A 25544-nucleotide genomic window follows, 5' to 3' on the forward strand; every position below is an offset into this window, starting at 1 on the left:
GTGTTTTCGTTATTTTTGTTTACAACCAATCATAGCGGCTCGAGGTGAAGCGACATTCCTATAATGTCGCCAGGTAGGCAATTCTCGCTGCATCCATGGTTGTCAGGTTGCAATTCTGAAAATACTGCTTGGTCATCCTTATGCATTCATAAAGTCATATGTGAGCGTGCATCAGTCATAAAATGTATTATTCTATATTTATTATTATTATGATTTGGGAATTTTACCGAACAGTTACGTCAAATCATTCACATAAACATTTTAAGTATTACAAAATAGGTACTTTTACTATTTGAACTACAAAATTCCACATTTGTTTATTTGTAAAAACACCTGGAAGAGGGACGGGAGGAAGGAAACGGGGAAAAGGGGAAACATCAAAGCTCAAGTCAAAGGCAAAGATAACTTATAATACAATCTCGTTGTAAAAAATAACTATTAAACTACTTAACTTAACTATTTTTTTACATTTAACTGCAATATCGGAATTAGATTAATACTAACCAGTGGCGGTACTTCCCTAGAAGCCCAAAAGCCCGGCTTGCCTAACAACTCCAAATAAAAATGACTAAATCTAGACCAAATGATTAAAAATACATAATTAATGTATGACTATTTTTAAATTATCGCGCGCTTATATGATTATTAAACACTATGCATGCCATTATATGGTGATGGTACTTATTGGTTATGGTTAATATCTGAGGAAGATATTTTATTTCAGTGAACATTTTCTTTATTTTAAGGTGATGGCTATCCCTTACAAAAGTTACATGTTAGCATATTTTTACAATGATTACAATACATTATTTATATTTATAATACTTTCTGGGTGCTTACTATACTGGGAATGATATGAGGTGAAGAAATTATAGGCACATCATTTATTCACGAATGTGAAAAATAATGGGCTTGCCTTACTGGTAAACCCTAGGCACGCCACTGATACTAACGTTATTTTACTATCCGTCTAAAGACATTGACAGTTTTTTTTACATAAGAATCTATGTTATACACTTTCACCTGTTGTGTTCATGTTTCAAATCAAAATAATGGAGAAAATTAACACTCCCCCAACTTCCGGAAATATATTCACATTAGTAATTATGATCGCACAACAGATAGCAATGTTATAAAAAAATTAACGAATCATTTAACGCTATAACACGTGGGAGTTTTTATATTAAAACCGTATAATTTTCTAAATTGAGTTTTATTATAACATGCCATATATGTAATTCATTCAGCATGCAACTAATCAAAGCACAAAATTTGTCGGTCGAATAATCTGAATACCGGAGAAAGAAAACATTGCCCTGCAGCTATTTTTTAACAACACCTTACAAACTAAAGGCAAGTATGTATGAAAGAAAGTATGAATGTTAAAAAGAGAACACAAATAAAGGCTTATCATCCATTACTTAAAAAAAAACAGCCATTGGGAAAACCATATTACAAATTACTATAGAAGACTAGCCCTAAACAACTAAATCAAAGAGTAATCAACAAACTAAGAAGAAAGAGTAGTTGATCTATTACAGTGGATAGATAACATATTAAATGCGTAGTGTGGATCAGCGTTCCGCAAACATTTTCTATTCAAGGTACACTTACCAACTTAAGAAAATTCAGAGGTGCATATTTACCATACGATGGCAACATATTTAACATATCGCTCACTCTTTTCAAGAACGTCATAATCAAAAACTTGATTTTTCAGGAGAACGTTTTTAAAGTTTAAAAATATAACACAATGTATTAAAAATAAATATCAAGCCACTTATTGAACTTTTTACTGTGCAACAGATATTTTGAGGTAAAACCTGAAGGTTTTTTCTCCATTTGAAAAATATTTAGTATATTTAAAAAAAATTAAACAGTACCTTTTCTTCAAAATCCAAAACAACACTTTCTGCCCTGTAGCGGGTAAATAATAAGTTTAAAGAATGCCGATTTCGCTGGGATATAGTACATTTTCTGGGCATTCTAAAAACATGCACAACTGAAAATTGATGATTTTTGATTTATGACGTTCTTGAAAGGAGTGAGCGATATGTTTAATGCGAAATGTGAGCCTCCTTAACTAAGCGCAGGCATTAAAACTTTAGCAATTGTGTTATTTTCACAAAACTAGACTTTTTTCCGCGGCACACCGACTAATCACCACGGTACACCAGTGTGCCGCGGCACACACTTTGCGGAACAATGGTGTGGATAACTTTAACAATGCTTCTGGGCTTTTATTTCTATTGACTTCGATTTTTTGAAAGCTGTTATTTTTTTGTGTCATTATATGTAAAAAATATAAACATTCAAATATACAATATGTTACATACATTTATAAATTCATATACATATTGATTTTTTTGTGCGGAGACCCACCAAGACACATTATGTGTCTCGTCGGTGTAGTTCGATTTAAATACTTTTTAAAAATAATTTTTATATATTTTATATAATATAAGTATACACAAAAAAGGAAAAAAAAAACTGTTTTTCAATTTTTACAATATTAACCTTGATCATTTACTCTGCCTTTCCTTTATTTTGCCTTTGGTCCATATTTTTGTTTGATCTCTTTACCTCCGCCGACAGCAAAATAAAAATATTGTTTATCAGTATTCGGCTGTCCAATCTTAAAACACAGTAAGGGACATTTTTTTGTAGTACGTTTTTTTTTGCATTTTAGGACTAAGTAGAATCTACTAAGTCCAAAAATACAAAAAAAACGTACTACAAAAAATGTCCCTTACTGTGTTTTGAGTTTGGACAGCCGTATTGACAGGAAGCTGATTCTACCGAAAAGATATGTAATTAATGAATATTGGCTTGTTTTTTTTTAAAATATTTTATTTCATTTATTTTTGTTTGTTTGTTGTTTTTTTTTTACTGAAAAGTAACAAAGCTAAAGTTATCTACACTGCGTAATAAACGCCTTATCTTTCCATTGAAATTCTAGACCTGGAATACTAATATTTCCATTGTAGTCCTTGTGGGTTTCGTGTTGATTTTAAATTGACTTTAACGCAGTGAATGATGGTTTTTAGTCCCCCACAATGCCAGTTCCACAGACTTTATGGTAATCTTAATGGAACTGCAGCCGGCAAGACAGCTGCCATAAATTATAAGAATCGTTAACACACTTACCATAACCTATAATGCATTCCCGTCCGAGGTGGATATTGTGTATACTGTAGCGATAGTAGACTCTGGAAGTCGCAATAAATTACCAGGTCCGACATTAAACCTCTTACCACGCACTGTTGATAATAATAAACACTAACTAATAATAATAATAAAACCCTTATCCGCACCCTAATGGTGCATAGGGCACTGCGTCATATAAACGCAGTGTTATCTTGATCGTTTACACATGAAGGAAAGGTGATCAGCCCTCCGCTTCAGGTACCAGTCCAGGGTAATATTGAATAAATATTACAGTGAAAAAATCACTTATATTTATTTGACCCCCCCTGGGAATCGAACCCGCGACCTCCAGAACGGTAGCCGAGCATGCTGACCATTACACTACGGAGGCGGAGTGTTTTTTTTTTACTTTAATATTTATTCAATACTACCCTGGACTGGTACATGAAGCGGAGGGCTGATCATCTTTCCTTCATGTGTTAACGATCAAGAAAACACTGCGTTTATATGATGCAGTGCCCTATGCACCATTGGGGTGTGGATAAGGGTGTAATAATAATAATAATAGCTATGTAAAATGTCGTAGTCTACCGTTCTGGAGGTCCCGGGTTCGATTCTAAGGGGGGTCAAATAATTATAAGTGATTTTTTCACTCTAACATTTATTCAATATTACCCTGGACTGGTACCTGAAGCTGAGGGCTGATCACCTTACCCTCATGTGTTAACGATAAAGAAAACACTGCGTTTATATTATGCAGTGCCCTATGCACCATTGGGGTGCGGATAAGGATATGTAAACATGGATTTTACACTAAATGGTTGGATATCTCGTATTCTAGGTTCATTGCTCATCTCTGGACTGTATTATCTAACTAACTTACCATCAGGGGTAGGCAGAGAAAAAAGAACGCAACACCAATCCGTCTTTGCAAACAATCTTCGCCTCTTCCATGTTCATACATCTCCTCGTACATACCCGCCGATTATTCCGACTCCTGACCTGACCATGCCCCAGTATTTGAAACACTCGATCGTGCCAAGTTTTCCTCGGTCTTCCTCTATTTCTATTACCAACTACATGCGCCTCATAAAATTGTTTTTGCCGTTATTTCTTCGGTAATTCGATTCACGTGCCCGAACCGATTATCGATTTCTATGATAAATGTTTATCTCAGCCTTGCATTCCTTGCTTCGATTACCATTCGAATATCCATCATACAAACATATTTTTTCCATACTGAGTGATCGCATTTCGACTATTTTACATTGTTCATCATTCTTTTGCCAACTCTATGCCTCACAAGGGTCTTGAGATATTGTGATCATTATATTACGGGCTTTATATAATTTTATTTATTGTTTCGGCATTTACTTTGTGGTAGGACATGATGAAATTATTAAAGAAAACACTTGTTTTTTATGACTTGAGTTTATTTTATGACGACTAGTTTACATTTCGACCTGAAGATGGAAGCTTAGCTTCCGAAAATAGTCGTCATAAAATAAACTCAAGTGGTAAAAAACCAAGTGTTTTCTTTTAAAATGTCTTTGGATAATATTTTGATGTTATAATGTCTTTAGATAATTTTGTCCACCTCCGTAGTGTAATGGTCAGCACGCTCGGCTACCGTTCTGGAGGTCCCGGGTTCGATTCCCAAGGGGGGTAAAATAAATATAAGTGAATTTTTCACTGTAATATTTATTCAATATTACCATGGACTGGTACCTGAAGCGGAGGGCTGATCACCTTTCCTTCATGTGTAAACGATCAAGATAACACTGCGTTTATATAACACAGTGCCCTATGCACCATTGGGGTGCGGATAAGGGTTTTATTATTATTATTATTAGATAATATGAATATTTCCACGAATGAAGGTCGAAAACAGGAGGTGGGTAATTTTATTTCGTTACGTGGCCAAATTTTAACGGCATTTGTGAATACGCCTAGTATAAATATATTTTTTCCGTTTATATATGCATTTCGTAACCGAACGATGCCATCCATTAAATATACACGTCTTTTTCTCTATCTGTTTCTGCAATCATTGCTTTGGAATCTCCCAAGCGTTTATTATGTGAGCATTACCTGAGAAAATGTATTGACTTGAACGCGGATGTTGACGAAGATGAACGTGATTCATCCTCTCCTTGGTGCGATTAGAGGAAGGGGTGTGACGTCACGAGTTGCGGACAAATCGTAATCTAACCTGTATTTTTGATAAAGGCCAAATTTTAACGTTTGTTCAAGTTTTGTTATAATCTTTGACATTTTTTTATCTCTGCTTTCAAACACTTCAAAAAAACCTTAAAGGAATACTAAAACCTCAGAATTATTGTCGTCATTTACGGAAGTTCATAACTAAGCGATTTCATAAACACTTAAATTACAGCCAGATCCAACTTTGATTATAAAGATTTGCCGTCCTGATAATACTGATCGACAGTCGGTTTCCAAATGCCCGTCGGTCTCAACATAGATGAAGAAGAATATAGATTTATTATTTGAGAAGTCAAAATGTAAAAATAATAAATAAATAAATAAATCATAAATCGAAAATCTTCAATTTTCAGTTGTGCATGTTTTCGGAATGAGTATTTCCCGCTACAGGGCAGAAAGTGTTGTTTTTGCATTTTGAAGAAAAAGTATTGCATACTGTAAGGCTTGATATTTATTTTTAATACATGGTATTATATTTTTAAACTTTAAAAACGTTCTCCTGAAAAATCAAGTTTTCTGATTTACGACGTTCTTGAAAGGAGTGAGCGATATGTGAACAAGGTTTTGGACACACTCAAAATGTTGTGAGGTAACTGTAATTGATAAGATATAAGTAGGATCACACGAAATTTGCAAATATTGCAGTGAAACGCCCCCTAAAATTACCTTAATTTTCCTTTCTTTCTTTTGGCCTTGCCATGAAAGATTCTCTCATGAAATTTAACGTCTAGATTGTTTGGATCATTGGTTGGCAAAGTGTGGCTCCCGAACCGCATGCTCTTTGATATCTAGGACATATCGCTCACTCCTTTCAAGAACGTCATAAATCAAAAATCGTCAATATTCAGTTGTGCACGTTTTCGGAATGCCCAGAAAATGTACTATATCCCAGCAAAAGCGGCATATTTTTTACTTAATATTTACCCGCTACAGGGCAGAAAATGTTGTTTTTGCATTTTGAAGAAAAGGTATTGTTTAATTATTTTTTGAAATATACTAAACATTTTTCAAATGGTGAAAGAACCTTCAGGCTTTACCTTAAAAGATCTGTTGCACAGTAAAAAGTTCAATAAGTGGCTTGATATTTATTTTTATTATATTGTATTATATTTTTAAAATTTAAAAACGTTCTCCTGAAAAATCAAGTTTTTTGATTTATGACGTTCTTGAAAGGAGTGAGCGAAATATCCGCGGGAAGGCCTTTCGACTCATTCATTCCACGTATTTATGCGAACAATATTTTTGAAGCATGATTCTTACTAAGGGCTAGATCTCAAGCTTGTCTCAAGCGTTCGAATCAGTATGCGCTCAGCCTCACTCAGGGCTGTACGTGTGTTCACGTAACTTTTTATTAAATGAATATTTTTACAGAACAAATAAAAATATAAATTCACTCCCGGGCAGACCACCAAAGAGATGGGTCGATAGCTGGGAATCGACATCGTAGGAGGCTAATCCCTCTTAAAATCAGGCCACAAAGCCTGTTTTTGATAATAACAACAAGATGAAGAAGAAGAAGAAGATAGAACAAATATATATATATATATATATATATATATATATATATATATATATATATATATATATATATATATATATATATATATATATATATATATATATATTTTTTTTTTTTTAAACTCCTATCTATCTTTTCAATAACTCTTTTCTATTCAAAACCATATAATTATTTCAAAGAAAAACTTATTTTTTCAATGCAAAAACGTTGTTTTTAGATTTTTTAATGTAAAATGTTACCTGGATTTAGAGAAAATAAAGTTGCGACTTAACGAATACTGGGCCTTAAGTGTGAAATCAAATTTTATTCGGTGTGTCTGATTGAATTGAATAAAGGTCTTAATTTATAATAAAGGTGAACTAGAATTGCAAACCGATTTGGCTCTCAAGGAAAATGTTAATGTGCATACTTGGCTCTTTGGCCAATAAGTTTGCCGACCACTGTAAGACGTTGGAGGCGGTTAATTTACTCTTTCTTTGCTAGTAAATATTAATATCCAACATTGGTTTACTTGGCTCTTGATTTTTTTACACCATATTTATCACATGGTGACGTGTGTGTTTCGGAATGTTGTGCATGATAAAAAAAACTCGATACACCGGTTACTTCGCTTCCTCGAAACCATTTCAATATACGTTCCATAATTTGGGATCGCTGGGTTAAAATTATCATTGGCCAATAAATGGTTTTTTAAGTACTCCAGTCGCTTCAATTTTTGATTTTCTTCAGAGTAAAAACGAAAGTAAACCTTGACGACTTGTATTCACCAACGGAAAAATAACATTCGGCATTGGACGCATATTGGCTGAAGATAAAACTATTATATCTTTTATTATATAACATTAAACCACGAGTGTAAGTCCCTTTCCAAGCACAAGAGCACAGACTCTTTTATGGAGAGGCACAGCGAATCGAAATATAAAAGTTCTCCATATGTATAAATTATTCAAATGTTATTATGTTATAAATATAAATGTAAATATATTAAATGAATAAAAAAAAAAAAATCTTTCTCCTTCTTCTTCCTGGCTCCATCCCAACTTATTGTCTTTGTAGACTGTTGGAGTCAGCTTTCCTCTTCCTCAGGTTGTAGGTCCTTCTGTCATGGACAACGTCACCTAGGCCATACATTCGAATCATGTTTTCTTTGTGCAGCATCCATGAATTCTTTGGTCTTCCTCTAGATGTCTTTCGAGGAAGACCCACAGAAATTGCCTGGTTCACAATATGATTAGGTTCTCTGCGTCCTATGAGCCCTTATTATCTCAATTGCCTTTCTTCTACTTTACTATTGATGTCTGTTGTACCCAGGCTTCCACGAATGCGTGAACTCTTTATTTTGTCTCTAAGGGACACTCTTTATTTTAACTGAAGATATTTACTAATTCTAATGCCGCTTCCCCGCATGGGTGGATAGAGAGAATAGAACACCAAACCAATCTGTCTTTGAAGAAAGTCTTCGTCTCTTCCGCTTTCACTCATACATGCCCGCCGATAATACCGACTTCTGGCCTGTCCCCTTTCAAGTATTCGAAATACTTGATCTTCTTCTGTCTTTCCCTGCTTCTATCACCAACCACATTTGTCTCATAAATTTGTTTTACTGTTCTCACTTCACTTATTCGATTCACTCGTAAAAATGTGTTTTGGGCAGTCCAAAACAGCTCGGCTGTCCAAACTAAAAACACAGTGAGGGTCATTTTTTTGTAGTACGTTTTTTTGCATTTTTTGACTAAGTAGAATATACTTAGTCCAAAAATGCAAAAAAAAGTACTACAAAAAAATGACCCTTACCGTGTTTTGAGTTTGGACAGCTGAGCTCCTCGACGCTCCGCACTCCTGTCCACTCGTGTATATTATGGAGCCAAGAGATCCGCCTTCCTCCGACACCTTTTAGACCCTCGATTATCAGCAGTAGCTTGTACTTTTCTCCTCTGAGCACATGTCCCAAAAATGACTTTTTAATATTCGATATTTGTTCCCTTTTCGCTCTGGCTTTTTTGAGACCTCTTGCATTGCTGACCATGTCCGTCCAGGGTATCCGAAGCATTCTTCGATGCATCCACATCTCAAATGCCTCCAGCCAGTTTAAGCTACTCATCTTAAGGGTGCATCGTTCTTCATCATTTGCTTTTACCCATACATAGTCGTTTAATTATAGTATTTTCTATCATTCTACTATTGATAAATCATTCAAATATTTTATGTTTCTTATTTGTTTAATACAGGATGGTGCAAAATTAATCATGCTATCGGAAGATGTTATAATTTTAGCAAATGGCGTCGTACGTCAATCTTATTCTACACTTGTGAACTAGACAGCTACAGTTTACAAACAGATTGATAAAACTGGCACAAATATGTATCAACACTGCCGGCAGCCACTTGACGGATATCATCTCCACGTAACAGAAGAAAATGTAAAGGTCGAAATAAAGATTTCCATCACTAAAAATTTTAATTTTAATTTAGTAAAAAAGTTATTAAAACAACAAAATTGGATGATTAATTTTGCGCCACCCTAAATCCGTCTGTTTATTGCAGCTGTCTAGTTCACATATCGCTCACTCCTTTTAACAACGTCATATATATAAAAAAAAAAATTCAGGAGAACGTTTTTAACGTTTAAAAATATAGTACAATGTATTAAAAATAAATATCAAGCCACTTATTGAACTTTTTACTGTGCAACAGATCTTTTTATGTAAAACCTGAATGTTTTTCCTACATTTGAAAAATATTTAGTAAATTAAAAAAAAAAAATAATAATACCCTTTCTTCATAATGCAAAAACAACACTTTCTGCCCTGTAGCGGGTAAATATTAAGTTAAAAATATGCCGTTTTTGCTGGGATATAGTACATTTTCTGGACATTCCGAAAACATGCACAACTGAAAATTTATGATTTTAGATATATGACGACGTTGTTGAAAAGAGTGAGCGACATGTCAAATATTATTGCCGTGCTATGCCATTTGCAAAAATTAAAACATCTTCCGATTGAGTGATTAATTTTGTGCCACCCTGTATAAGGCACTTACAAATTTACACAAGTCCAATATATGTTATAGTATTAATAAGTATTTACATTACGTCACTTTGTTGTCATCGCAAAAGCGACCTTCAAATTGCTGGAATTGAATTCTTTCTCGTTTATAATCTGAAATTAGAATTTCAATAAACTTGATAAATCAAACAAATGTGGTAATAAATATATAATCTGTCTTCGGCTGATGACCCTAAAGGTCGTAACTTCCTTTTCGTTCGTTGTAAGGTAGACACGTGATCATCTAGCCTCGTGACAAAATTCTGTCAATAATTCGACTTGTACATAATAATGAATTATTAATATCCGCATCATGTGGTGTATAGATAAAGAGATGTATTGTATTGGTTATTTGCAGTATATAATATCTATCTATCCTTGAAACCCTAACTGTCCACAATATCATCTAATCCTTAGTTTGTCTACCTGTATATTTCTCTCCTTCAACTCCTTACATGATCCTACTCTCTTTGCCTTCTCGGTTTTCATCAGTTTACAGTTTTATGAAATAAACGATAGTGTAATTATGTCATCATTCATTCTTTAATTTATTGTATTTTTTTCACGCTCATATATATATATCATCAGTATCATGTCACTTCATGATTGAGTTCACGGAAGCCATCTATGGTTGATTTGAGAAAGATTTTTACTTATAAGAGACCCCTTGTAATAATATGTATGCAAGATCCTAACCGGATTATTTTACATACTGGGAGACGCCTGAAACATGATTAATTTTTTTTATGCAGCTTATAATTTGACCAGTTATTTTATTTACAACATTTTAAGTGTGTCCAAATGCTTGTTCACAAATGTGAGGTTTCTCCACCTTATATGTAACTCCCAGGTGGAGAAAACCCAGATTTAAGAACAAGTATTTGGACACACTCAAATAGTTGTGAAAAAAACCTGCACTTTTTTCAACTAAAATCTTCATTAAGGGTGTACTCTCAAATATACAAATTCAGTACGTGACGGGCTGTGCGATAAACAACAAGCCACACGTGTTGTCCGCGCACATTTCCTTAGAATATGTATTGGAATTTTATTTTTCAAGAATATGTATTGAAAAACAATTTTTTTTTCGACTCCTTACCTTCCAATAATTATTTTTTTAAAATCAAAATCATATGTTTATTTCGAAGTAAAACTTATTTTTTCAATAAATAACGGCGTTTTAAGCAAAAAAAATCATTACGTTAAATGTTACCTGTATGTAAAGAAAATTAAGTTGCGGGCTTTCGAATATCCCGCCTTAAAAAGCAAGTCCTAGTCTCTTCATTTCAGAATTGCAACTAACGATTACTGGAAAACATGATATTTCACACAAACGAGTTCATAGATACGATCTTTATCACTCACAAAACGTGCGTGTCTAATTGTAAATAAAAATGAACAAAACTATTTAGTACTTGTATACCGATGGGGTTATTATTTTAATAACTTAATAACTTTTTAAAAATAATTCCTTAGTGGAGAAAACTTAGATTTATAAATAGATATTTGGACACATTCCAAATGTTGAAATATTGAATATATGTGAAAAAAATCTATCTTTTTCCAAAAAAAATGTTCACTAATATTCATCAGTCAAAGAGCGCTTGTGCACTACACGGAATTTTACCGTCCGGCAGTTACGTTTTGAAAAATAAAAGCGACTACGACAGTTTAGCGTGATCGAATTTACGCGCAACGTGTTCACGCATCGATCAAGAGCTCCGATCCGAATAAGATGGACAAAAGCACAAGCCAATCCAATCATCGTTTTAAAACGCTAACTGACGTGCCGGACAGTAAAATTCCTAGTAATTCCGTGTAGTGGACAATCGCCCAAAGGGTCGATAATGTTTTTCCGATAAGTCGATCACGCGCCGGTTCATACGTTGCAATAAATGTTATTATTATGTGATTGGGTTAGTGGTAAGTGTTTAGTGTTGTCACGCCATAAGGCGTCAATGTTTACGTCCGGGTGACTTCAGCGTCGACGTTTCGACTCAGTTTGACGCCGCCATGACGTCAGGGCGCTTCCTATGTCGGGCTACCTACCTTGTCGTCACGGCACGACGGTCGCGGTGCATGCTAGGCCGGACCGACTAGACTGCCGATTAATAACACACGAATGTCACTCTCCTAATGACCATGCATGACAATATTGTCGTTGCGGTTTTGATACGCTATTTTTATGAATTATGACAGTTACGAATTGATTATTACACGCTAATCGTATGTTCACCAGACTATCCTTGAACTTTTAATACATATGTGTGTAAAATACACTATATTTATATAATCATACATCATTATCATACATTTTTCCAGTTAGTGACCAATTGTATTAGAAATATATTTGTGTAATTTAAACCACTTTTTTTGTTTTTTTGTTTTCCTTTATTTTAATTTTTGTTTTGTCTGTAATATAAACTTTATTTATAAAATATAAATCATCATCACTCTCTGTCATTATACATTATTTTCATTATCGTTTATTTATCATACGTTTTCCAGTAAGTGTTCAATTGTTTAATAAATATGGTATGATGTATAGTTGTGTGGAAAACACATTAACCTTCGATCTAATTTTCAAAATTTGTTCATTTTTATATTTTTTCTAATAAGTTTATAAATATTGAAATGTCTATAAAAGGTTATTTTTTAATTGCTATTGCTGTTTCTTATTTTTTATCAGTGGGAGCATTTACGACAGTAAAGACGTTTTTGGGACTTAAAGAAATAGTGTTATTTAGGTACTGTGTGAAATTAAAATTAAAAATGGATTAATAGTATCACAAAGTGGCTGCCAAATCAATTAATGATCGTAAATATTAAGACAGTACTTTGTTTTGTACCATTCAACTCTTAAGTAAAATACCAAGATAGATTTTCAATCAGTAACCTTGAAAACAGTCCCTGATATACGAGTTTATATGTGAAGTCCTCACCAAATAGTTACATTTGCAATATTGCACAAAAACATCCTTTAAATGCAAATCTGTTCTGTTTACTGTATTCTATCGAAATCTTAATTAAAGTTGCGAAAAAACGTGACCAATCCTGAGTTAAACCAATATGAAATCATTAAATTGCACCAAAACGTAACAATTTTACAAGCTGGAATTCCTGATTATTTAAAATCATTTATAATGGAAATGTAACCTTTTGGCGAGGACCTCCACATATGTATAAAATATATGATTTTTATCAAATATATAAAAATATAAAGTTTAATTTTTAATGTTATTTCCCCTTTATGGTTTTACATATAAATGCCCTCAAATAATTAGGGGAGGTTTTGTTAGAGCAGCCATCAATCAGAATATTCCTACGAACGGCTGATAAATTAGCGTCCAGCTGTTAACACGACACCACGCTAGCTTCCTGAAACCTGAAACCGAATCGTGGTGCCTGAAAGTGGGCGGCTCGCTGCCAGCGGGTCTGGGCAGCAGGGCGAGCCAGGGCGGCCAGTCCATTCATTCCCACTTCCTGGAAAACTCACACTTTTAGCCGGAAAATTTCATACACCGCAAATATATGTATGTGTCTTAATTACTGAAAGCAATCAATCTGATTAAATTTAAAAATAGCTCGGCATTTTGGCAGCAGCGAATGAGCAATGTTTAGTAATGCGTGTGTACAAATGTGTTTAGATATATATATGTATATATATATATATATATATATATATATATATATATATATATATATATATATATATATATATATATATATATATATATATATATATATATACATATATACATATATACATATATACATATATACATATATACATATATACATATATACATATATACATATATACATATATACATATATACATATATACATATATACATATATACACATATACACATATATACATATATACCTATATACATATATACATATATATATATATATATATATATATATATATATATATATATATATATATATATATATATATATATATAATATATATATATTTATATATATATATATACATATATACATATATACATATATACATATATACATATATACATATATACATATATACATATATACATATATACATATATACATGTATACATGTATACATGTATACATGTATACATGTATACATATATACATATATACATATATATATATATATATATATATATATATATATATATATATATATATATATATATATATATATATATATATATATATACATATATATGTATATATATATATATATATATATATATATATATATATATATATATATATATATATATATATATATATATATCTTTAATATTACTTATGACTGGTACCTGAAGCACATAATTGATCACTTTGCCTTAATAAAGATAACACTGTATTAATATGACTCAATGCCCTGTGCACCATTTGGTGCGGAATAGGGTTACAAGAAGAAGACTTATGAAACTTCTTATTATTGTTTTCATTAAAGAAATGTCATGTTTTGTTTGCAATTGATTTTTTTTAAAGAATTTATTTATTGGACAATTTATATAATCACCTCACTTCATGTTCGTAAAATAAATCAAATAAAAAAACCGTCTTTACAACAAAAAAACACATATGAATCAGACGATCTATCCCAAAAAACACGAAGCTGAAAAAAAAGTAAAACTTATAATTTGATTGTAAATGAAACAGAATTTTAGATTATGATATCAATTACTTAAGGAATTATATAAAATAAAACAGTATTTCCAAAATAGTGCATATTTCAAAATGTATTTTGTACGAGTATACATGCATCGCATATATTTCCATCAGTCCCAATACTATTGAATTGAACTCGATAATACCTGAAACAAGTCCTTGTAAAAACGTGCTTTATCAAACGCAACACCAGAACGTCGTGATAAGAAGTTCGATAAGAAAAATGTATGGGAGCGGTTCTGCAGGCGAACTAAACCTCTCTTTTATGATCTAATCTAGAAAAAAATACTCGATCACATATTTCTTTATAACTTGCTCAAAAATTATCTAAAAACTATGCAGCATTGACACGTTTTGCCGGCATATTGGAGTTCAAAATGGATGTATGTCGGACGATTTGTTTTGAAACTCAAATCTTCAAAGAGATACTTGGATGATAACGAGCAAAAGAATCTGTAAATGATTCTGGGTGCTTTTGAAGCAATGTGATTTAAATATATGTTCCATAATTTAGGGTTGTTGGGTTAGTGCTAAATTCACTGTTTTTTTAGGACTTTAGACGCTTCAATTATTAATTTTCGTTGAAAGTAAAAACGAAAGTAAACCTTGACGACTTGAATTCACCAACGGAAGATAACACTCGGCATTGGACGCAAAAATACTAACGTCCAAGTTGATCTGTTAACCATTTGATTTTATTTGTAAGGCGTCGAATTTGTTTGCAATTCGTCCAATTTGGCTTGTAAAACGTCTAATTTGAACTGAAAAACCTGTATGACTTTAGATTAAAAAAATGCAAGTAATATCACATTCGGACCGGCGAGATTTTTTCGTGGACCATCACTTTGACAACCTCTGCTCCAAAACTATTCGACTACTCGACAGACGCGTGTCACAGTAATTGATTCGCAGATAATAGGTTTCAAACGGCTCTCAAATGTTCAAAACTGCACTAGACTTGATTCATTCTCTCTGTGAGAGGCGCTGTTTTCAATTACGTTAAATTATAACAATACTGTACTGTCAAATGTTACACTACTTGAAATTGAAAGTAACAATTTTCATGATTTATAATGCCCAAGAGATAATATCATGTTATATTAACTAGAGATGAAACATCTATTATTTTTTTATATGAAGTAAGACGGAAGTCTGAGCATCCCATGACTTACACCCTCGCATTTGGCTGGCTTAAGTGATCACTTTATACACTTGTGTAACGTTCACCATTCTGCTTATTATTGAACATCTTTATTTAATTAATTTTTGAAACCTGTTTATATGGAGTGCTGGTAGATTCCTTTAACATGCTAGTTCGAGTCATTAATAGTATAGACAATTTTTAATTTTTAATTTTATCATGATTACACGACAAAACATTTCAAACCCTCATCTGCACCTGATTGTGCATAGAGCACAGCATCATATACAGTGTTATATTGATCGTTAACACATAAAGGAAAGGTGATCAGCCATTCACTTCTGGTACCAGCCCGGGGTAATATGGAATAAATAAGAGTGAAAAAATCGCTTATATTTATTTCACCTCCCCTGGGAATCGAACACAGGTTATGAGAATAACATATATGTCAAATACTTGAATGTGGCCAGGTCAGGAGTCAAAATAATCGGCAGGTATGGTGAATAATGTTTTCAAAGACAGAGTACTGTTGCGTTCTCTTCCCTTTGCCTATCCCTTCGGGGAAGCGGCGTGATGGTTAGTTAGTTATGATTACAAATTATAAGAGACTAATGTTTGTTTATTTCTTTATCACCAGGTGGCAGAGTTTTCTCCCGATGGGACGGCGGGGGGCGGCGGGGAGATGGCAACCATGATGGAGAACATGAAGATGTCCGGCCTGTCTAGCAGAAAGGCTCAGCTAAGCCAGCTAGCATCCAGCCAGACGCAGGTCACGAGCACCACCACACAGGTAACTGAACTTACCCACCCCAGCGTGCTTAGGAACAAATACTTTTTGTGGGAGGGATATCTACCATGGACACTTCATTGGTAGTGCTGGTCTGCCAGCAGCTGAAATCCCCCTTCATCCTTTACAAAAACAGCTAGGTTCCTTTCTGCCTTGGGGTCTACCCGAAGTTGCAAAGTCTGTCCTATTTTCGGGTTCCCTCATCTTCCTCCTTTATGTCAATCACCTTCTCCATGTATCTCTTTATACAGTTCCGTGAGTCCTGTGACTTCAGCACAGTTGATGAGTGTATGCACGGCAATCTCACCAACCAAGAGTGTGATCAGCTCGCCTCGCTCCTGGTTCTATCTTCCACACTGACATAAGGTGTGGAAACTAATACATTTTGACATCTCATGGGGTCATGTGTTATTTCAAATGGGTCTAATTTTGCGATCCCTTTTGAATATGTAAATAGCCTGCGGTCAAATTAAATAAAAGGTTTAAATAAATAAAGAAATTCTTGAAACAAGATATGTTGGGTTAAGCACTTGGTAAATAACACAAATTATTTAACTTTAACTTGTAACTTGTAACACGTGTTTTGATGCCCTCGACATTATTATCAATTACCATATTATAATGACTTTAAGTACATCGAAATGTGTTTTGATAGGGTAAATTTTAACCATTATTTCTTATTTTTTTAACTACTATTTATTTATTTATTATTATTATAATTATCATTACTTATATATAATAATCACCAATTTTTTTTTTTCGATCCAATACAAGTAAACAAAATTATGTGTATCGTATGTGCCAAAATATAAACAGTCAAAAACTCTATTTTTTAATTGTCATAAATACTGTTTCTATAACATATGTTTATAAGGTGTCTATGATTTCGAATTGTCAGTGTTGCTATCAACCAAAATTAAATAGTACTCATTGATACATATTACGTAGCTACGTATTTTTCAATGTCGTTTTTTTAAAGGCGTCGTTTATCAAGTCTATTATCACAAAGCAGCGTGAATATAGCCAAGTATTTTTAAAGTTTTGGCAGCCGTCCACCATTCTGTGGCATCCACGTATTTTGGCTGGGGTACAGCCGTCACGGCTACCTTTGCAGTATTTTAACTGGCTCAGGTACAAAACAATTATTTATTTTTGGTATCGTCTTAAATAATATTTACTACGACGTTTGCTTGGTTTTAAAAAATGTAAAATGCCAAAACATAAATATTGTAATGATAATAATAATTTTGGACAATTCATCTAGCGCTAATTTCGTAAAATACTAATATACTAAATAGTAAATAATACTGTCAGGTGCTTTGAAAACACAAAATAATTAATAGTATGTAATGAAATAATATTAATAATTTTATAATAAATTGTATTAATAATTTTGGATAGTTTATTTATTTTTGTAAAATACTATCTCAAGGGCGCTTTGGTGTCATTGAATTATGTTATAGGAGAATGGTAGTCACAGATGCCGTTAAAATTGGACCTTGTGATGGAAAGTGTATATGTATAAAAATACTACGTAATTTTATACACTTTTTTTTTACCGTTTAAAAAATTATAAATATATAAAACCTAAACTTTCTGTGACAGGTAAAAAACACATTTTTTTAAACAGATTTTTTTTATTGCAATGGACAAGTGCAAAACCTCAACTTTGTTCACGGCGACTGCAAGCTTCTTGCCATCGGTTGTACTTTTCACTTTCGATTTTCGATTGCATTGCATTTAAGCATAGTTTAATTTTTAATACTTTTTTTATTTTTTATTTTTTAATTTTTATTTTATTTATTTATTTCATACATACATACATTTTTTTACTATATGTATTACGGCTCTTTAGGGATTGGTTGTGTTGAGCCGAAATACTTATTGTTAATACATTTAAATATATATATATTTTTATAAATATATTTAAAAAATATATATATATATATATATATATATATATTTAAATTTAAATATATATTTTTTCTTGTAATTATTAGATTATATACATTACATACAATAGATACAATAACAATTTATAGTGTAAAGGTTATACAGTAAAATAATTACACATGGGCTTTAATTAATTCACTTTCTACCTTGTCCCTTCCAACGAGAACGTTTATATACGTTTAATATTGTTTTACTTAGTAAATACCACTTTTTCTTAATATCTATTGTGACACGTGTTTCGATGCATTCCGCATCATTTTCAAGAAATAGTGGTATTTACTAAGTAAAACATAAATTAAAAAGATTTTACCACAAAGTGACTGCCGAATCAATAAATGAATTTAAAATATCACTAGAAAAGGTTACCCAGATTCATTAATTTTTTTTTCTTCTAAATAACACCGATAAATGCAAGTTTTGATTACATAAAATCTTATAATAGTAAAATGCATAAATCATTAATAAACTTTTTTGTTTTTGTGTGTATTATAAAATATTGTTTGCCCATATCAATTGTTTTACCGCGATATTGCATATAGATTCATGATGGAAATTGTCCACATAAATTGTTTTTAATAACGTACACAATTCGCAAAATTTTCAAAGAAAATTTTGATTTTCCTTTACCGCTACCACCACCTAGCGGCGAATCTCGGAACTTCGTTATCAACCACTAGAGTGACTTGCCAAAAAATACACACCTACTAATAAACCTATGCAATATATTTTTATATGAAGAGACATTGGTATCAGTTTTATTTATTTTTAATTATTTATTTCTTTTTTATGTTATGCAACTTTTTTTCAAAAACATTCAAGTTTTACCTAAAAAGACCTGTTGTACAGTAAAAAGTTCCATAAGTGGCTTGATATTTATTTTTAATACATTGTGTTATATTTTTATAGGTACTTTAAAAACGATCTCCTGAAAAATCAAGTTTTTTTTTATGGATGACGTTGTTGAAAGGAGTGAGCGATATGTAGGAACTATGACACGCGTGAAATGTTGTTTTCATCTTACATAAATCACAGACAGGGTTTTCCTGGGGAATGAGTCAGTTCTATATGTCGCTACCTCGGAGCGTACTCGGTCACAAATGTAACAAATCGTATACGACAAATAATTAAGTCTACGCATCAATTACAAAAAAAAAATACAAAATCAACTCTGTTAAACTTGTGGCCACCTTTATAATCTTATATTATTTTTTTATGATTATGTTTTTACATTTAAAAAAATGTGTAAATATATAATTTGGAAATAGGAGCAGAGGAAAACAGAGGAATACTTGGCATACCAAGTATTCCTAACATTGGTCATGACTAAGTATTTCAAGTACTTGAAAGTGGTCAGTCGAAATAATCGACGATTATAAACTCATATATATGAGGAGATGCCTGAATGTGGAAGAGTAGGCAGGGGTATGCTTATTTGCTCAGCAATGTGACAAATCATATACAATAAGTAATCAAGCCTTATAAAATAAATAATCCATGAACAAATAATAAAAAAATTACAACATTTTGAGTGTGTCCGAATTCACAAAATCTGGATTATCTCCAATTACAGGAGTTATTTTCATATTATTTTTTGACATCTCATCAAAGATGAAGAAGAATATGGAAGTCTGGGCATTTACGGGGCTGACGACCATCATAGTCTGGTTTAAATGATCACTTTACACACGTGTAACATTCACCAATTCTACCCATCATTGACAAACACACTACTCAAATTCTTGAATGTTCTATATATATATGAACAAATTTAGAAATATTGTTCTTGAATCACTAGAACTTCACTAGAGATATATATCGGTGAGATGAAAATAAGCTTTTTAAGGAGCGGAAACTCTTATATTAGTATGTGAGGTCCGAATCCTGGATTATAATCACATACATGAGAAACGCCAGAAAATATTATTTTCATTTTTATTAATTTAGCTTATAAATGCCCATACTTTTATGTTCTTTTTTATCTTTGATGAGATGTCAAAAAATAATATGAAAACTAACTCTCATAATTGGACACACTCAAAATGTTGTTAGCCAATTTTTTTGAGTTATGAGTTATGAGTTATGCTTACAAATGTAGGCGGGCGGTGATGATTATGGTTTGCGGTAAATGAGATATTACAAATTTGGTTTTTAGAAAATGGGTAATCCATTTCTGAGGTGATTCACATTTTACGTATTATATGTGTAATTATATGTTCATGTTATAACACCATTTGATGACAAAACACTCAAACGCTTTGTTTAATTACTTAATTCCTGTTTTTCCTACTCATTTCCTTTCTTCTTACGCACTGACCGTAGAATAAAAATATTTTAATAATTAATTACTGGTCCCTTGCCGTTCTTCATATCGGCATCATTTTTGTAGGTATTAGTTATTTTTCATCGGTTTATAATTCACAATTTTTTAGTGTGTCCAGATTTTTGTTCACAAATCTAGGTTTATCCGTCTAGGAGTTGACATCTTAACATAGATGAATAACAAATTTTGAGAAGAATCTTCTTTCATTGAGATGTCGTTTAAATAGCTCCTAAGTGGACAAACCTAGATCTGTGAATAAAGATTTGGACACATCAAAATATTGTGACTAAAATAATTGGCCAAATTCTATGTTTAATAAAAATTGGACATCACGTTTAAAGGCATCTTCCCGTTTGTAAAATAATTCGGGAAGAATCTTACATAGATTTCATGAAGGTTTCCGCTAAATAAAAAAATCAAACTTACCGTAGATGATGGCGAGAACTTATATCGCTCACTCCTTTCAAGAACGTCATAAATCAAAAATCGTCCATTTTCAGTTGTGCATGTTTTCAGAATGCCCAGAAAATGTACTATATCCCAGCAAAAGAAGCATATTTTTAACTTAGTATTTACCCGCTACAGGGCAAAAAATGTGGTTTTTGCATTTTGAAGAAAAGGTATTGTTTAATTATTTTTTTAAATATACTAAATATTTTTCAAATGAAGAAAAAACCTTCAGGTTTTACCTAAAAAGATCTGTTGCGTAGTAAAAAGTTCAATAAGTGGCTTGAAATTTATTTTTATACATTGTGTTATATTTTTAAACTTTAAAAACGTTCTCCTGAAAAATCAAGTTTTTTGATTTATGACAAATCAAGTTCTTGAAAGGAGTGAGCGATATGTGAAAGAAGGTGTGAATTTAACAATAAACCAACTTCCAAATTTGAGTAGTGTGGTTACCAATCATGGGTAGAATGGTGAATGTTACTCGTGTATAAAGTGGATCAGTTAAATCACCCTACGACAGATCCTACAGCTGACAGCCTTATAAATAGAGAGACTGTCATATTCTACTTCATCTATTTAGAGATGTCAACGGTTCACATGAATATTTTACTGCTTTTGTTTATGCTTTCTTTGTTTTTTTTTTTTAATATTTTTCAAAAAATTTAATACTTATATAATAACACTTGCTTAATGAGTTTTATTTTATTTCACACTTATTGATTTTTTTATTAATTAATATGTCATTCCACAAAATAACGCCGAATCAATAAATTATATAAGTTAAAGTGCTGTCAAATTATCAAATATGTTATAAGCTAGAAATACGGAACACGCAACCAAATTTGTACAACAATTGGTGTGATAAGCGTCGAAGTCCAGATATCGATTCCAAAAACCAAATCAATCGCCATTTTTCAATTGTATTTACATAATATATGAAATATCGATTAAAATAAAATAGGTGATCTCATGCGTAAAAATAAACAGTATAGTGTTGTCACCTTCCAAAATACTCAAAATTTTCTATAATAGTTTGCCGCGACAGATCATCGAGAAACCCAGTCTAAATCTGCGCCCGCGGGAATCATAACACATTACGGTTGTGTTGTTCGTCGAATCGTCAGTTTTCCTCTTACGAGTGCGATCCGGGGCCAACACTACGGCCTGTTGATTCAGTGTCGCGACGCTAATATGACGTCACGCCCATCGATAAGGCAGGGGTCAAACACATTTGTTTATTGCAAATGTGATGTGTATACATTATACAACACAATGTTTATACAGCGTGTTCCGTTTCGGAAGATAAACGTGCATCGCTTTAAACAACTTCAATATAAAATATGTGAGTTACTTGCACTGGTCTAACAAGGACAACGAACTTACTAATATAGACTCTAGAAATCATTCATCCAGTCCATTAAGTAAATAAATCATGTGTCATTTCGGAACATGAATTGTGTATATTTTTTGTGATTATCTTTATTTTTCAAATGAAAGCTTCTCTGTAGTTTGAGCTTTTTATAATAATATTATTATCTTTATCAGGTACGATCTGCGGTATACAATCATATCTCTTATTAAGAAACTTATACCTCACTTGAAATACAGTACAACTTTCAGTGTGTGTACTCATACGGTAGCTATTATGAAACACTTTTACAAACAAATTTATTTATAAAAAGAATTGTATTAATATTTTACATTAAAATATTTGATACATAAGATGATGGATGAAGTTCATCATTTTACGTTTCTTCAATTCCATATAAATATATGCTAGCTTATGACATCTCGTAAGCCTGATAAAAGACCAGACTTCCGTATGAGCATCGAAATATGTGATGCTTTTCTTTTGTTTACAAAATTGTTGTATAATATATAATACAACCGGCTTCGAACGTAGCATAATCACAACAACAGCATGCGAAAAAAACAACATGTAATATTCACACACTTAAACCTACATAAAAATGTTAATCACATGCGTTTTTAGTCGACCCGAGGACCAACACGCAGCTTTATACAGATCAATTTCGATGGTTTGTTTCGGTTTTCAAACGGGGTTTGTTATGACATTTAAGAATTTTTTCATTTTTTTTCTTGTTTTCCTCACCTGATGAGTGTTTTTCTGATTCCAGATGGTTTCCAATTCCACCAGCAGCAGCTCCTCAAGCAGCAGTCGTCAGTACGCCTCCTCGCGGCTCCACCACCTCACGTCGGCGGAGATGGCCAAGTCAGACCTCTCGGAGCTCAAGAACTCCATCACGGAAATGAAAAACCTGCAGCTGCCTTGTTTTTCCAGGTAAAAACCAAATTACGAGTTAATTTTTTGACATCTCGTGTTTGTCGTTTTACCCTTGCAAATAGTATCTTTATCTCTTTAGTAAAAATAGGACACGATATCCGAAGGTCCTGGGTTATAGTCCTGGATTGAGCAGTTTCATTTTTAGTGTATCTAAATACTTGTTCACAAAATGGATTATCTCCACTTATTATTTGTTAAATATATGGCATCTTAACAAAGAGTATTTATTATCTTTAAAAAGTATTTTAGTTTTCTCAGTCTGGGTATTTACTTTTTTTAAATAAGGTTTATAAACCAACAAAAAAATGAGTAGTAGGTACAGTTGTCAATAATGGGTAGAATGGTGAATGTTGCACGTGTGTAAAGTGATCGTTTAACCAGCCTATGACATGTAATAAGCCCTGTAAATACCCAAACTTACATACTCTTTTTCATCTATGCTGAGATGTCAAAAAATTGTAAATATAATTAATAAATGGTGAAAACCCAAATTTGCGAACAAGTATTTGGACACAAAATATGTATGTGAATAATTATAAGTCATTGAAACAGAATATTTTGTATAAAACCATTGTTAACTTTGTGGTATGGTAATATAACCCCGTTATTGTCATTCATTGTTCACTTTCTGTAATACTACTTAAAACAATTATTTTGATCACCGGTTTCGGAATAACCATTCCATCATCGGGTCTATCCATCAGTATACAGTTTATAGGAACATTATTAGGAATAATCATTCCATCATCAGGTCCATCCATCAGTCTACAGTTAATAGGAACATAGTTAGGAATAACCATTTCATCATCATTCTACTGTTGATAGACAGTAGTAGAAATACAGTCATGTTTGCAAAGACAGATTGTTGTGGCGTTCTATTCTCTCTGCCTACCACTGCGGGTGTATTATTATTTAGTCTAGTTAGTTATTCACACACAAAAAAAAATACGCACTTCCTCGAAACCCGACCACGAGGATGATCATTTCATTAAAGACCGCTATTTTTAATACCTGACTAAGCCTGTGACGAGCTTTCTAAGTCTACGCGCTGACCAGCGTATAAATGCCTCCACATGCATGATGAGTGTTTATTTTGCGTGTGGTGCTCGTCTGCTATGCACGATTTGAGCTTTCGTTTGTTTATCTAGCATTTAAACTTGTGTCTGTATTGAAAATTCACATAGTGATCTGATCAAAATTATCCGATTTATTAGACAATGTGTTCTAAATATTGTTCGATTCTGTTTACATACGTTGTGCTTTGTATTCGTTAACGACTTCATAAAATTTCGACTTCGGAGGACTGTGAAAAGTTTTTATTATTTTTTTGTGCTACGTAAAACGAAACTGCGTCTAAGATGGCCACTCTGATAGAGGTCCTCGAAATGTATGTTATATATTTATTTTTATATGATTGATTTTGATATCTTAACATAGATGGTGGAAATTATGGATGTCTGGGTATGTATAGGGCTTGGGATGTGTCAAAGGCTGGTTTAAGTGATCGCTTAGACGGGTCTTATACGCTTCATTATCTATGTTAAGATGTCAAAATGTACAAATAACTTAAAACCCAGATTTGTGAACAAGGATTTCGATAGGTACAACTAAAATGTTTTGGACATGATAATATTTTTTCTCTTGTTATTTAAATAAATATTATTATTGAAAAATAAATAAAAAAGAACTCTGCGGACAAGTCACTAAAAGTGGCTTGGTGGTTCTTTGCAAAACAAATGTAAATAAAAATAAATATAACACGCTTCGATAAATAAACAAATAGTTGAAAATTAAAAAAAAAATCGTTCATATATTTTAAAATTACAATAACATAATCATAATGTTTTTACGTAAAGTACTTATTATTTGCTTTATCCAGTTTTTTTTCTATTGGGAAAGCACCATCTGCCTGTTAAATCGAATAAATTTTTCGGCTAGTGGGGCTGTGTTGTTGCGAACACGAAGGCAT

The 25544-nt window shown here is 32.4% G+C and overlaps 1 protein-coding gene across 11 annotated transcripts in view; it reads left to right on the forward strand.

The window, feature by feature from the left end:
- Sarm (sterile alpha and armadillo motif) overlaps positions 1 to 25544 on the forward strand; it is a 167209-nt gene that overhangs the window by 112854 nt on the left and 28811 nt on the right. For all 11 annotated transcript variants that reach the window (XM_088257861.1, XM_088257862.1, XM_088257867.1 and 8 more), the window contains 2 exons: positions 16398 to 16550; positions 23409 to 23572. In XM_088257861.1, coding sequence (XP_088113987.1) covers positions 16398 to 16550; positions 23409 to 23572 — 317 coding nt within the window. The remainder of the gene's footprint in view (positions 1 to 16397; positions 16551 to 23408; positions 23573 to 25544) is intronic.

Source organism: Brachycentrus maculatus, unplaced genomic scaffold (assembly GCF_059751285.1).
Source record: "Brachycentrus maculatus isolate JH-2025_06_01 unplaced genomic scaffold, ASM5975128v1 h1tg000088l, whole genome shotgun sequence".
NCBI lineage: Eukaryota > Metazoa > Arthropoda > Insecta > Trichoptera > Brachycentridae > Brachycentrus > Brachycentrus maculatus.